Here is a 16,486-nt window from a genome sequence, read left to right on the forward strand (position 1 = left end):
TATATTTCTGTGCCTGTTCTCCCAGGCTCTGGAGAGAGTTCATATGGCCTGTTCTCCCAGGCTCTGTTCTCATATGGCCTGTTCTCATATGGCCTGTTCTCCCAGGCTCTGGAGAGAGTCCCACGTATGGCCACGTAGGCCATACGTGGGATTGACTCTGTCCCGAGGACAGAGTCAATCCCACGTTTGGCCTACGTGGGATTGACTCTGTCCTCGATTGCTGTACCTATTCTTCCAGGTCTTATGTCCCTACAAGGGTTTGACCTCGATTGCTATGCCTGTCTGTCCAGGCCTTATGTTCCTACAAGTGTTTGACCTCGAATGCTGTGCCTGTTCGTCAAGGCCTTATGTCCCTGCAAGGGTTTGACCTCAATTGCTGTGCCTGTCTGTCCAGGCCTTATGTCCCTACGTGGGCTTGATCTCTGTTCTCGACTGCTCTGCATGTCCATCCAGGCCTTATATCCCTACAAGGGTTTGACCTTGATTGCTGTGCCTGTCCGTCCAGGCCTTATGTCCCTACGTGTGATTGACTCTGTCCTGTATTCCTTTGCCCGTTCGTCCAGGCCTTATGTCCCTACGTGAGATTGACTCTGTCCTCGACTGCTTTGCCTGTTCGTCCAGGCCTTATGTCCCTAGGTGGGATTGACTCTGTCCTGTATTGCTGTGCCTGTCCGTCCAGGTCTTATGTCCCTACGTGGGATTGACTTCTGTCCTCAACTGCTGTGCCTGTCCGTCCAAGACTTATGTTCCTAGGTGGGCTTGACCTCTGTCCTTAACTGCTATGCCTGTTCATCCAAGCCTTATGTCCAGTCCTAACAGCTGAACCCTCGTTGCAAAGGGAAACCACAGTCTCTAGCAATTCAAACTAGTAATCCTTTACAGCATGGATCCTTAAATAAATCAGTCTTGTTTACTTTCAGGGCAGAGAAGAGAACTTCCTCCGTCTTACTTATGAAGTCATGATCTATTTGCAAATGCTTAAATCCTAACAATTTGTACCATTATACTCTCTCTGGGCCAGCCCATTCTAGGGAGCCCTTTCCTGCTCAAAGGAAAGGGAACTCTCCCAGTTGTTGCAGCCTATCTCTTACCACCTGTTGACCCATGTTCAGAACAAGAAAAGATCTCCAAGGTACTTAGACTGTGGCAAACACAACACAGGGAGACCATGCTTACAGTGAGACCCTGTTCCAGGTCACCACACTTTGAAGGCTCGTGCTCCACTCTAGTGGCCAACCCATTCCGGGTAGCCCTTCCTGGCTGAAAGGAAAGGGAACTCTCCCCGGGTGTAGCCAGCCTGTGTCTACCCTCTGACCCATATTGAACCGCTGTTTACATGGTAACCTCCTCTGCCTCTGCCTTGAAAATTCTCTTTTATATATCTGCTAACTCTACCAGATTTAAAAAAAACCAGCGAGAGCTCACTAGTCACCAATGCAAATGCCCCACTCTAGGGGCGAACCCATTCTAGGGTGCCCTTTCCTGCACAAATGAAAGGAAACTCTCTCCAGGTGTAGCCAGCCTGTATCTACCCTCTGCTTCTGTGCCTTGCTGCCATACACCAGCTGACGCACTCAACTCCTTGGGGTGTTCTGGCCACTATCAAGGTTACTCAGTGTGTTGGTTCTAGTCTTTCTGCTTGCTATGTATGTTCCTCATTCATTGTGCTGTAGGATGTCGATGCCACTTGACTTGCCACTTTGCCTGTCGTGCTGCCTTCGAGGGTTCATGCATTTGTTATTGGTGCTCTCTTTTGAAGCCGTGTTGTGTTTTTGACACTCTCACTGCTGCGTTGTGCTTCTTTTAAAGCACTCTTCTTGCCACTCCTGGTACCCTTTTGCCCCTTTAAGGTACCTTAGGCTATTCATGCCACTTTGGTGCCACTTTGCCACAGTCTAAGTACTAGGGATGTGAATAGTTTTTTTGATGATTTAAAAAAATTATCAGATATTTTTTAAATCATCAAAAATCGTTAAGAGTCGCGATACAATAGAAATTCCCCCGATTTATCGTGAAAAATCGTAAATCGGGGGAGGGGGAGGGCGGGAAAACCAGCACACGAAAACAACCACTAAACCCACCCCGACCCTATAAAACTAATCCCTTACCTTCCCCCACCCTCCCGAACCCCCCAAAACATTTTACGAGTCCCTGGTGGTCCAGTGGGGGCGCAGGGACCGATATCCCGCTCTCGGGCCATCGGCGCCATTTTGGCTGCCACTCAAAAATGGCGCCGATGGCCCGATAAAAAAAAACCCCACCCAACCCTTTAAAAATGAGCCCTTAGCTTCCCCCACCCTCCCGAGCCCCCCAAAACATTTTAACATTACCTGGTGGCCGGTGCCATCTTTAAAGATGGCCGCCGCCATCGTAAAGATGGCACCGGCCATCCAGTGCTCCTACCATGTGACAGGGGCCAGCCAATGGCACGGATACCCTGTCATATGGTAAGGGCAAAGGGCCATCGGCGCCATCTTTATGAATGGCAGCCGACGGCCCGAGAACGGGAGATCGCTCCCGGGACCACCACTAGACCACCAGGGAATTTTAAAATGTTTTGGGGGGATCGGGAGGGTGAGGGAAGCTAAGGGGTCATTTTTAAAGGGTTGGGTGGTTTTTTTCTTTTTGTCGGGCTATCGGTGCCATTTTTGAGTGGCAGCCAAAATGGCGCCGATGGCCCGAGAGCGGGAGATCGGTCCCCGTGCCCCCACTGGACCACCAGGTACTCTTAAAAAGTTTTGTGGGGGTTCGGGACTGTGGGGGAAGGTAAGGGGTCAATTTTAAAGGGTCAGGCCTCACTAAAAAAAAATTAACGATGTGAATCGGAACCGATTCTGATTCACATCACCACTGATCAGATTTTTTTCTCCCTCTAGCTGAACCCGATCGTTAAGATGATCGGGCTCACAATTCACATCCCTACTAAGTACCTTGGAGCTTTTTGTTGTTCTGATGATTGTTCCCCAGAAGTTTCATCAAAATTGATAATAAAACCCCAATTCTGCAGCCAAAAATAGGCTGCAAATCCTTCCCACATTGACTTTAATGGGAACCGGAAAACGAATGCACCTATCAACGTATCGGGGCGCCATACGTCCGAATGCAACGAAAATGCCCCCCGACGAATACGTATCCCAAATGCAACAATACTTTCTGGCTGCACATCCCTAGTAGAAACTCTAGAGGTTTTAAAAAATAATTTGATTCAACAGTTGGATCAGCCCAAACAAGACCTGGACTTTTTTAAGCCATTACAGGAATCTTTAATAAAGGAAAATTTGATATTGACTAAAATCTTGAGAATTCCCTAAAAGGGAAAACATCTCAGATTTATGCATTTTCCTAGGTTGCCACCAGACCCATGGGTACCTAATTACACACACTAACATCTCCTCAGGATTTATACAAAAGATACTTATTCGAGATATTGAAGGTTCCTGAGCAAGCTATTCCCCCCAAATTGCTAAGATATTCTATTTGCCAAAGTTTAAGAAAATAGATAATGTGGACATGGGAATTCAAGCTCCCACATTAGCTGATCCATTGAATTTAACCCTTTATACACTTCTGCAGATATCTGAAACTGAATTAGCAACTTCCACAACCATGTTTGTTTCCTTTATACTTGAACCGGATAGAGATTGGATATTTAAGATTTTTTTCATAATCACACTGAGGACCTCTTAGGCTCTAAGGTTAAGGTATTCCCAGGTGTTTCAAGGCAAACATAGAAAAAGAGGAAACAATTTCTTATTCTGCATCCGAGAGTTTTACAAATAGGTGCTTCTTTTTTCCTTGAGTATCCCTGAAAATGCTTGAATAAATATAAGATGTGTCCTTTATTTTCTTTCAACCTTCACAGTTGGTTCATTTCTTTATTGATAAGTACCTATAGGGTGAGCATGTCTCTTCTGAGCTTACACTCTCTTGAATTGTCTTCTCCTTTTTCTTTCCATTTGGAGTAGCAGGTACTTGGTTTCTGTATTAGATTTATATCTCCTTAGCTTTTGCATTTCTATGATATATTTTTTTTTCCTGATGTTTGATCACATTGGATCCCCTTTTTGAGAACTAGGATTGAATTGGATATGGTTTATTTTCCTGATGTTATTTTGTCCTATTATTTAATGTTATTCCATATTCTTGTTTCTTTCTTTTCAAGTGTATTTGGAAAATGTTATATAAAATTGTATAAATAAAATGTTTTTTTTAATTATTTAATATGAACACCCAACATTAGTGCTTTTTTCCTATCTGTTTTCTTAAAATAAACAAATAAATATATATGTGTGTGTGTGTGTGTGTATATATATATATATAAACTCTGCTCCCATTGTACTAAACTACACTCTTCACATACTGTATCTGATGTTCCTCATGTGCTTCTGTAAAATCACCTGTACTCTGATTTTTACCTCCACTGTACTAAATCATTCTGTTCTGCATACTTTATTAGAAATAATTGCTACAGGCCCTGTAATATCATGCTTTTGACTCTGGTTGGAAAAGTGTGACATAAATAAATGATGACTTGCCTTGACTGGACAACAAAGCTGATAGCTAATGATGTTATCCTTCTCCACTTCCTGGTTACCTTTATGGAATGCAATACATATTCTCCTAAAAGCAGAATATAAAATGCCAAACCTGGTTAAAGGAAGGATGCCATAGGATGGCACTTTGGTTCACAAAGAGCTGCTGCCCACTTGAAGCTGAGAAATTGAATTTTCCAATAGTGATGCTGCTTAAGGAACCAGTAGGGAGCAGGACCCAGTTTATGATGTCATAATTAGCTGGCCCATTCCCTTTGTCATCAAAGAAGATCTCATATCCATCAGTGGTTTTAAAGTGAACCTCCTTGATGTATTGGTTGAGCTTCAAAGAGAAACAAATGGTTAGAAAATTGTGCCTCAGACTAGACCTGAAGCCTTGACAACTGGTGCTACTGGTTCCTTGATTCAAATCATTGCTAATTCAACCCTTTTCTATGTCTTTTATCATATATCCAATATGGAGGTAATTTTGAAAGGAGTTGCACGTGTAAATGTAATATACTATTGTAGCACTTTTTAAAAGCCATTTATGTGCATAAAAGTGCACTTCCACATGAATATCCTTTGAACAATTCAATGGCATATATTGTAGCAATTTTCAAAAGCCCACTTACACAGCTAAAGTGCGTTTACATGTGTAAAATCCAATAAGCATAATGCTTTTTAAAATTACCCTCTATGGGGCCGATGCAATATTATTCACGGAAAGCGGGCGCTGACTTTTCAGCGTCTGCTTTCTTAATGCACGCATGGCTCCCGCAAGGGGGGCGCCATGCAATAAACAAATTAGGGGGTCGTTCCCCGCCACAGCTGCCGGTTATGAAGACCGACACCAGTAAACTCAGCGTCGGTTTTTATAACCGGCCGTCTGCCAATAATGAAAACAGATGACGACTTGACGTCCATTTTCATTACTGGCAGACGGCCGGTTATGAAAACTAATGCCAAGGTGACTGGCGTCAATCTTCATAACTCGGCTGTCTGCCGAGGTTTTTTTGGGTTTTTTTTTACTGCACTCAGCTATTAACGCCTGCTCCAGGCAGGCGTTAATATCTGAGAGCAAAATGTGCGTCTGAGATGCACACTTTTTTTTTTGCATGCAGAGTGAATGAATAATAGCCTCATTCACATGCATTTGCATGTGATGAGCGCTATTGCATCACTCTGGGTCTGACGTGGGTTAAATAGGCGTTAATCCCCCTATTGCATTAGGGGGTGGATTAGCGCCTATTTAACCCACGTCAGAGTGCACTGTATTGCATCAACCTCTATATGCACATATAAATTTTACATAGATATGATATACCTCACTGACAAGGTCATTTTTAAAACTGCAATGTGCTGTTATCACATGTGTTAGGGCCTTATCACATGCAATAAGGCCCTAATGCATGCAATACTGGCCACACCATGGTGGTACTATTTAAATCAGGGGAAGGGGAGGAGTGTGGGCGGGGTTTGGGCGGGCTTATGGCCTAGCAGTGTTGCGGGAAATAACACCACCTTTTCCCATGGCACTATGGCGGCAAAAGTGTGCAGCAAGTGAAAATGCATCACTACAATGTGGCTATCGGCAAACTATCGCCCCGCCCCTTTTTTTCACGGCCCATCATTTCACTGTATTTATAGCATAATGATAAATCCCCCTTTGAGTGACAACAGTAAAAGAATATAAATTTCAGAAGAATGAACACAGTGTAGAGATAATCACCACAGCATATTCCGTACCACCATAAAGTGCGGAAAGATAAAGCATAACAAAGAGCATAGGAAAGAATAGAAATGGGTCTGCAGAATCTTTCCCAGATGGAATTAATGGTGATCTTGCTGTACAGCCTCTATAGAGTCAGGATTTCATAAACCATGGAAATGAATTGCCCTGGATACAAATGCCAAGCTCACAGTTAAGGACTGCAGATCTCTCTAGGTGACCTTGCTTACCTGGTAAGTCTCATAAACCAGTGCAGACAATTGCTCCAGGCTCAGGACTGCCGGGATACCATGCATACTAAACCAATTCGATGCCCAGTGTAATCCCATACCAGGATATGTAAAATAACAAAATAATCTGACACTGTTTGTGCACTAAGAGTCGGTCTCTCTGATATTTAGCGTTCAGATAATGGGGTCAGGCAGATGGTGAAGTGACCCAGGCTTGAATCAGTGGGGTAGGGGATTCTTCTTGAACTGGCCAAGGTGTCCTCTCCATGACTTCCCCTCTGTGACCCCTGCCCTCTCTGATTCTTCTACTGCTGGCAATATCTGGGTTCCCACAAATTCACACCACTCCAAAGTATAATCAAAACACTTTTATTTCTGAGGTTACCAGTGAGCAATTATGTGAATAAAACAGAGGGTAGAACAATAATACTGAATAAATCAGAGTTCATAGGATACTCTATCACAAAGCTTATTAAACCCTCACCAATAAAGGTCTCCCTTCTCTTGCTCCACTTCTTTGTTTATTACAAATCTCTGCTGGGACACAAATCACATCCCAAATTTTTTTCTCCTTTTCTACACACAGAATCCTTTGTGGGATATGGGACCCATATCCCTAAATTTTGTATATTCTAGTGGTCACTTAACATGCCCTACCAGCTCTATCCCCATAATCTACTCACAGATCCCTGGATCCCCAGGCTCCTCTCCTCAGTGGTCCTGTGTCCCTCCTTCCAGCAGTGTGCAGATTTCCCCAGTCTCCTCCATACTCTCGTCCTCTCTGAGGCAGTCTCCTAATGGAAAATCCCCTCTGCTCTTCCTCTCTTTTTTCAGCTCCTGGACATTTCGTTGGGGGGGGGGGGGAGGGGCGGCTTAGCCTCAGGCCTCTCCTTTTCAGGGGCAGCATACCTACAAGATCTACTTCCCATGGAAAGGTATCTCTGCTCATCAGCCCATAGGCTGGCTCAACCTACATCCTGGATGTCCACATCCAAGAGGGCAATTCCCTACAAAGGAACCCAGGTTTTATGTTTGAACTTTTTTATTAAACAATGAAATACAGTACAGTACAATATTCATATACAGTGTGTCATTTATACCGATACAAGCAATAATCACATAAACTTGTTTTTCTGTTTCTCCTTTTTCCCCTCCAGGCCTTATGTCCCTACAAGGGTTTGACCTCTATTGCTGTGCCTGTCCGTCCAGGCCTTATGTCCCTACGTGGTCTTCACCTCTGTCCTCGATTGCTGTGACTGTCTGTCCAGGCCTTATGTCCAGTCCTAATGGCTGAACCCTTGTTGCAAAGGGAAACAGTCTCTGGCAATTAAAACTAGTAATCCTTCACAGCATGGATCCTTAAATAAAACAAACAGTTTTCTTTAGTTTCAGGGCAGAGAAGAGAACTTCCTCTGTCTAGCTTATGAAGTCATGATCTATTTGCAAATGTTTAAATCCTAACAATTTGTACCATTATACACTCTAGGGGCCAACCCATTTCAGGGAGCCTTTTCCTGCTCAAAGGAAAGGGAATTCTCCCCGGAGTTGCAGCCTATCTCTTAGCACCTGTTGACCCATGTTCAGAACGAGAAAAGATCTCCAAGGTACTTAAACTGTGGCAAACGTAGTGAGACCATGCTCACAGTGAGACCCTGCTCCACGTCGCCACACTTTGAAGGCTCGTGCTCCACTCTAGGGGCCAACCCATTCCGGGGAGCCCTTCCCGGCTCAAAGGAAAGGGAACTCTCCCTGGGTGTAGCCAGCCTGTATCTACCCTCTGACCCATGTTGAACCGCTATTTACATGGTAACCTCCTCCGCCTCAGCCTTGAAAATTCTCTTTTGTATATCTGCTAACTCCACCAGATTTTAAAAGACCAGCGAGAGCTCACTAGATGCCAATGGAAACATCACACTCTAGGGGAGAACCCATTCTAGGGAGCCCTTTCCTGCACAAAGGAAAGGGAACTCTCCCCGGTTATAGCCAGTCTGTATCTACCCTCTGCCTCTGTGCCTTGCTGCCATACACCAGATGACTCACTCAATTCCTTGTGGTGTTCTGGCCACTATCATAGTTGCTCAGTGTGTTCATGCTAGTCTTTCTGCTTGCTATGTTCCCCCTTCATTGTGCTGTAGGATGTTGATGCCACTTGTCTTGCCACTTTGCCTGTCGTGCTGCCTTTGAGGGTTCATGCATCTGTTATCAGTGCTCTCTTTTGAAGCTGTGGTGTGTTTTTGACACTCTCGCTGCTGCTTTGCACCTCTATTAAAGCACTCTTCTTGCCACTCCTGATATCCCTTTGTCCCTTTAAAGTACCTTAGGCTATTAATACCACTTTGGTGCCACTTTGCCACAGTCTAAGTACCTTAGAGCTGTTTTGTTGTTCTGATGATTGTTCCCCAGAAGTTTCATCAAAATTGATAATAAAACCCCAATTCTGCAGCCAAAAATAGGCTGCAAATCCTTCCCCCATTGACTTTAATGGGAACCGGAAAACGAATGCACGTATCGGGGGCACCATTGAACGAATACTAATACTCTGGCTCTGACCCTTGCACTCCGAGTGGAGTGCAAGGGTCAGAGCCAGAGTATTAGTCCAAGAGAGGTCAGCCGAAGCAAGGGTCAATACCAGAGTCAGTCCAAGCATGGTCAATGTTAGTGAGGGTCGGTTCCAGGCAGCAGGCAGAAGATTGGTCAGGCAGGCAGAGGTCAGTACCAAAGGTCAGTCTGGCAAAGGTACTACCTGAGGAGGACACAGGAACACTGGGAACGGAGAGACTGGTACAGAGACACTGGAACAAGAGACACTGGAGAACTTGGAGGCAAACTCACTACACCAATGGTGTCCACCCGATTGCCAAGGCAGGGATCAGGTGTTTGAGCCCTGACTTTTATACAGGCCTCTGGTGATGTCATCGGACGACGTCGGCCGCGCATGCGCCTAGGGGCGGGGACAAGCTGGCCGAAGATGAGGAGCCCCAATGGGAGCGCCGCTGTGAGGCCTGCAGGGACAGAGACACCAAGGGAGGCCATGGTGAGTGACGGGGATGCCAGGGTATTCGCGGCAGCGGCTAAACCCACGCTTGTGGAAGGTAACGCCAGGTGAGCAGGCCCGTCACGGTGCCCATGCGGCCAGGATGCACAACAATGACAGAAAAATTAATTAAGGAAAGGTAATAGAGAAAGATTAGCGGAGAAGCAGTGAAGTATACAGCTTTCAAAAATTGTCTTTACCCCTGAGTACTCAAAAAGAGGGGGGGGGGGGGAACAGATCTACCCCAATGTCACCAGTTTGTAAAGGGTGCACCCTGTCCCAAACACAAAATTGTTGAAAAAAAAACAATCAAAAAAATGAAGAAGTCCCTCTTGATGGTGGAGCTGGCTAGATGGAAAACCAAATAGATGAGCACTGCAGTATGTGAAAGTTCTCTCTCTCCTCGGGAGCTTCCCCAAATGGTTTACTTGGTACTAAACAGACTCTGGTCTGGTTTCAGACTCTTACAGAAAGACCACGGTCCACCAGTTTTTCTTTCCTAGTAAAGATTTATGCTTGAATTTGGCTGTAAAGCTAAAACAATTAAGATGAGATTTGGGAACAAAAGGCAAGGAAATAAACCATCTCCCTCCTCTGCTAAAATACTCTCTGTGCAAAGTTTAGAATATTCAACTCAATTTCTTAGGAGGGTGATCCAGCCATGTGTTTCTGGGTTGAATATCTCTGGAAGAAAATCTCTCAGTCTCTCAGCTCATGGCTCCTCTATCCTTTGTTGGGATTTTACATGTAACTCGGCTATAATGCAAGAACAGCTGTCTGCCTCTCTATTTCCTCAGAGCCAGTGGTGTACCTAATAGGGATGTGAATCGTGTGCCCTATCATCTTAACGATTGAAATCGTCTGGCAGGAGAAGAAAATCGTGTTTGGCACGATTTTTTAGTTAAAAAATCGTTAAAAATCGTTTTTTCCGATTAGTGCGCACTAACAGGAGTTAGTGCGCACTAACTCCCGGTTAGTGCGCACTAACAGAAAATGATACAATTTGACACTTTTCAGGTCAGTTAAGGTCAGTTTAGGAATGAATATGTATTCCTATTGTCTGCCCTCTTATTTATTCATGTTACCAAGGTTCCCACTGACAGTATATGGGGGATGGGAAATGGAAACAGTTGGTAGCTTGACAAAAAAAGTAATGTGATCAGTCAATGTGACTAGAACTTGTGCCCTAACCCTGATACCAGGGGTGTTGTGATCTTCCTGCACACAGTGCCCTAACCCTGGCACCAGGGGTGTTATGATCTTCATGTACACAGTGCCCTATCCCTATTAATACCAGGAGTGTTGTGATCTTCCTGCACACAGTGCCCTAACCCTGATACCAGGGGTGTTGTGATCTTCTTGCACACAGTGCCCTATCCCTATTAATACCAGGAGTGTTGTGATCTTCCTGCAAACAGTGCCCTATCCCTATTAATACCAGGAGTGTTGTGATCTTCCTGCACACAGTGCCCTAACCCTGACACCAGGGGTGTTGTGATCTTCCTGCACACAGTGTCCTATCCCAGTGTGTCAGTGTGTGCAGTAAAGTAGACCTGCCTTTTCCACAAGCTGGAGTCAATGTGTGCAGGAAAGGTGACCTGCCTTTTCCCCATCTGGAGTCAGTGTGTGCAGTAAAGGAGATCTGCCTTGTCCACAAGCTGGAGTCAATGTGTGCAGGAAAGGAGACCTGCCTTTTCCCCAAGCTGGAATCAATGTGTGCAGTAAAGGAGACCTGCCTTTTCCCCAAGCTGGAGTCAATGTGCTGTAAAGGAGACCTGCCTTTTCCCCAAGCTGGAGTCAATGGGTGCAGGAAAGGAGACCTGCCTTGTACCCAAGCTGGAGTCAATGTGTGCAGGAAAGGAGACCTGCCTTGTACCCAAGCTTGAGTCAATGGGTGCAGTAAAGGACACCTGCCTTGTCCCCAAGCTGGAGTCAGTGTGTGCAGTAAAGGAGATCTGCCTTGTCCACAAGCTGGAGTCAATGTGTGCAGGAAAGGAGACCTGCCTTTTCCACATGATGGAGTCAATGTGTGCAGTAAAGGAGATTTGCCTTTTCCACAGCTGGAGTCAGTGTGTGCAGTAAAGGAGACCTGCCTTGTCCCCAAGCTGGAGTCAGTGTGTGCAGTAAAGGAGATCTACCTTGTCCTCAAGCTGGAGTCAGTGTGTGCAGTAAAGTAGACCTGCCTTGTACCCAAGCTGGAGTCAATGTGTGCAGGAAAGGAGACCTGCCTTGTACCCAAGCTGGAGTCAATGGGTGCAGTAAAGGACACCTGCCTTGTCCCCAATCTGGAGTCAGTGTGTGCAGTAAAGGAGATCTGCCTTGTCTACAAGCTGGAGTCAATGTGTGCAGGAAAGGAGACCTGCCTTTTCCACATGATGGAGTCAATGTGTGCAGTAAAGGAGATTTGCCTTTTCCACAGCTGGAGTCAGTGTGTGCAGTAAAGGAGACCTGCCTTGTCCCCAAGCTGGAGTCAGTGTGTGCAGTAAAGGAGATCTACCTTGTCCTCAAGCTGGAGTCAGTGTGTGCAGTAAAGTAGACCTGCCTTTTCCACAAGCTGGAGTCAATGTGTGCAGTAAAGGAGACCTGCCTTTTCCACAAGCTGGAGTCAATGTGTGCAGGAAAGGAGACCTGCCTTTTCCCCGGCTGAGTCAGTGTGTGCAGTAAAGGAGATCTGCCTTGTCCACAAGCTGGAATCAATGTGTGCAGTAAAGGAGACCTGCCTTTTCCCCAAGCTGGAGTCAATGTGCTGTAAAGGAGACCTGCCTTTTCCCCAAGCTGGAGTCAATGGGTGCAGGAAAGGAGACCTGCCTTGTACCCAAGCTGGAGTCAATGTGTGCAGGAAAGGAGACCTGCCTTGTACCCAAGCTGGAGTCAATGGGTGCAGTAAAGGACACCTGCCTTGTCCCCAAGCTGGAGCCAGTGTACTGTAAAGGAGACCTGCCTTTTCCACAAGCTGGAGTCAATGTGTGCAGTAAAGGAGACCTGCCTTATCCCCAAGCTGGAATCAATGTGTGCAGTAAAGGAGACCTGCCATTTTGCCCAAGCTGGAGTCAATGTGTGCAGTAAAGGAGACCTGCCTTGTCCCCAAGTTGGAGTCAATGTGTGCACATAATGCACAAAAATAATAAACAAACAAGTTCTAGTCACATGAGTGATGATCATCGTGTTAGTGCGCACTAACTGGGAGTTAGTGCGCACTAACACGATTTAACGATTTTTAACGATAAATCGTTAGAATTTCTATTGTATTGTGTTCTATAACGATTTAAGACGATATTAAAATTATCGGACAATAATTTTAATCGTTGAAAAACGATTCACATCCCTAATCTAGAGTATCCAGCATGTTTAACAGGGTTCAATTGAATCGCTCAGGCTGGGGATCACCTTGAGGATGATAAGAGATGGTATGTGATTTCTTGATACCACAAATCTGACACATTTCTTTAATCAGGTGGCTCTCAAAATCTTGACCTTGATCTGAGTGGATACAATTAAGAAAACCATTATGGATGAAATATTTCTCCCTTAGTAGCTTGGCCATAGTAGTTGCATGCTGATCTTTGGTGGGAAATGCCTGGGAATATCTAATGAAGTGATTAGTAACTACTAGGATGTTACCAATATTGCAACTGTCATTTTCTAAGCTCAGGAAATTGATGCAAACCAAATCAAGGGGACAACTCTAGTAGGCAGGATCTTCCACATACTACATTTCCCACAGGTCTTTACATATGCTTCCACATCTGCTGACTGCTGGGACCAATAGAATATGGCCCGTACTAACTCAGTAGTATGATCTATCCCCATGTGTCCATTTATCATCATGCAAGCTCCTCAGTACACACCTCCTGAACTTCTGAGGCAATATTAGCTATTTCTTTACTTTAGATGCAGGGTCTTGAGTAATTAGGTATAGCAAGTCATCCATCATCACTATGCGAAACCACTCTTTCAGCAACAGGGGAACATCTGAATACTGTGACATTACAGATGTAGCTGGCCTGCGATATTTCTTAGCTCGCCAGACAACCCCAAGGCCAGGATCACATTTCTGAGCCTTTTGAAGATCAGCTTTCTGTAATGAACCCTTTCCTGTTCAGATTGGCAACTCTGGTGTAGACAACTGGCAAGACAGAGACAGATGCGGCCAACAAAACTATTGCTTCTACCGCATCTGAAGGTTGACACTAGGCTTTTATGCCATCTTCTTGCATCTGTATCCATTGGTATGAGACTTCCTTACTGTAGACCTTTTGTGACAGAACATCAGCATCAATGTTGGCCTTACTGAAATGTTATTGTAAGTCAAAATTATATGTGGTTAAAGTGGTAAGTACACCAATGTATCTGTTCAAATAGTGAACTTAGCACAATATAGGTAATCATGGAATTTGTCGTTTATAGTCCATTTTAATGCTAAGAATTCAAGGTGATGCGCTGGGTACTTTTTCTAAGATTCAGTCCGCTTCTTACTAGTAAAAACAACCGGTCGCATGCAATTGCAGTGCTCTTGGTATAGTACTGCGCCCAATCCCTCCAGGCTAGCATCAGTGTGTAGGATATACGGCAGATGGCTGTCAGCAAAAGCCAACACAGATGTGTGCGTTAGTCGATAAATGATTTCTCTGAAAGCCTCTTTGCAGTCTGTGGTCCACCTGGTGCCGAAAGTTTCAAAGGGCTTGAAATACTCCTGAGGCAGAGGCCTTGGTCTTATCTTTTCTTTCTGGGGGAGGTCTGTCAAGGGTCGCATTATCAAGGAATAGTTCTGAATAAATCTCCTATAATAGCCACAAAATCCTAAAAAGGATCTCAGGGCCTTCAAATCAGTAGGTTTTGCCCATGTAGCCATCTTTGATACATATGTCCCACATATTTCACCTGGGGCAGGCATAACTGACACTTGTCCAGGGACAGTTTAAACTCCTGAGCTTCCAACCAATCCAGTCTTCATCACCCTGGCCTCATGCTTTTCTAATGTCTGTCCAAAGACAATGAGGTCATCTAGGTACACCAGCACTTTCAGGAGATTCATGTCTCCCAGAGTTTTTTCCATAAGTCTCTAGAACATACTCAGAGCTCCTGTAACTCCTTGGGGCATCTTCTCAAACTGGTAGAAACCCAGGGGAAGACATTTTTTTCATTTTCTTTCATGGGGATTTGGTAATAAACACTACTTAGATCTAACACTGAGAACCATTTGCTTCCTGTCAGACAATCTAATACATCATCTATCCTTGGCAGGGTGTACTGGTCTAGAATAGTTCTTTTGTTCAATGTCTGGTAGTCTATGCACTGCCCCATTCTTCTTCCTAGCCACCACTATGGGGGAGGCATAGGGGCTTCTTGATTCCTATTTTATTCCAACAGCCAAAAGGTCCTGTAGATGCTTTCAGACATCCTTAATGTCACCTGGGCTAGTCACTGTGACCTTTTATGAAAGGGATGGGTGTCATGCAGGGGTATAGGATGCTCTACTTCTTTGGCCAACCCCATCTCCCACTCATGGGTGAAAATCACATTGCCACACTTGGAAAGTTGCTGAATTAATTGTTCTTTCCACTCAAGAGAGATTGGGGAGACCTGGAAGTTAAACTGTGAGGAATCCTCTGCGGGGAACCTCCTACTGCCACAGTGTAAGCTCGGGCTATCTCGGAGCCCTTATCCAACGTGATCTCTTTTTTGGATTCATTTTGCACCCAGATCTACTGCTGGTGACGCTTCAGACTTTGGGCGGGTATAACCACCACTCATTGAACTCCAAGCAGCCGAATATTTGTGGAGGCTTCCACCAATAAAGTCTATGCCTCTGGGGGAAGCTCCAGGTGGCAGGTAACAGACAGGATAGCCTAAGAGGTAACTTAACTGGCTGGAGGAAAGCACCCCAAACTGGTCTCAAATCCTCTTCATTCATTTGGGGATTTGGCTGTCTTCCCTGGTAGTAGGCTGCTAGGCTCAACAGCTGGATGGTTAACACATTGGCAAAGTCGGACCCTGCCATCTCTTGACATGTTTTAGCAAGGCACTGAAACAATCTGGCATTGATTCCAAAGATGAAGGGAGTACTTTCTCAACCTTTCGGCTCAGAACACACTAATGCCAACACTGCAACAGTTTCTTGGATCCCGAAATATTTTATAGGAATGCTACATACCCTTGATGGGGTAGTTTGACTTACTCAATCCCCATCCTCTATGGGATGATTAGGTAAGTGTCTCAGGTCAGTTTCCTAACAGTAGTCAAAATTGATGGTAATTTGTCACCTACTGTCCAATAGTGCTTTTGCAGGGTGACCCTCCACCTTCACATTTGTTATGATCGTCAGTCGCAGACGGCTGCGACCGATTCAACTTACGGCATGTGTTGGTCTGCTCTCTTCTCCGGGTCAGCAGCCGGGGCTAGCCACCATCACTGCACATCTCTGGGTTCACAAGGCTCCTCGTGGTGGTCGGAACGCCACCACCACCCACGCTGAATCCGGGCCTTTCTAGGAATGCAAGCGCACCACCAGGCCTCTCTTTAAAGGCCCAATGGCAGGAACTTCGGGGGCATCCCCAACTGATGACATCACAAGTTGAGATTCTTAAGGACCTCCTTCGCCCCTTGCTAGCTAACTTGGCAACAAGTTCCTTTGCCTAGTGCTTGCTCCTGTCTCCTTGGACCATGGTTCCTGCATCAGATCTGCCTTTGGCTCTGGACTCTAACATGGGTACCCGCTCCTCGGGGGCCTGCTCGCGCTCCTGTTGGGGACTCTGTCCCAGGCTTCTTTGCTCCTCAGGCTAGCCCCTGCGCCTCAAGAAATCCTACCTGCCGGCTTGTCTACTTCCCTGGGTTGCCCCTTGGACCACCTTCCTGCCTGGGAGCCTGCACCCCGTGCTTCCCCGTTGCTCGGGGCAATACCTACATTCTATGTAAGAGACTACACTCCAGGTTTCCCCGCTCCTCAGGGTAGGGCCTA

General features: G+C 45.6%; 1 protein-coding gene across 1 annotated transcript in view; it reads right to left on the minus strand.

Moving 5' to 3' along the window:
- Nucleotides 1-16,486, minus strand: part of LOC115083309 (vomeronasal type-2 receptor 26-like) — a 124,313-nt gene that overhangs the window by 57,995 nt on the left and 49,832 nt on the right. Inside the window, exon 3 of the mRNA XM_029587113.1 lies at nucleotides 4,648-4,875. Within this exon, the coding sequence (XP_029442973.1) occupies nucleotides 4,648-4,875 (228 nt within the window). The remainder of the gene's footprint in view (nucleotides 1-4,647; nucleotides 4,876-16,486) is intronic.

This window comes from Rhinatrema bivittatum, chromosome 2 (genome assembly GCF_901001135.1).
Source record: "Rhinatrema bivittatum chromosome 2, aRhiBiv1.1, whole genome shotgun sequence".
In the NCBI taxonomy this organism is placed as follows: domain Eukaryota; kingdom Metazoa; phylum Chordata; class Amphibia; order Gymnophiona; family Rhinatrematidae; genus Rhinatrema; species Rhinatrema bivittatum.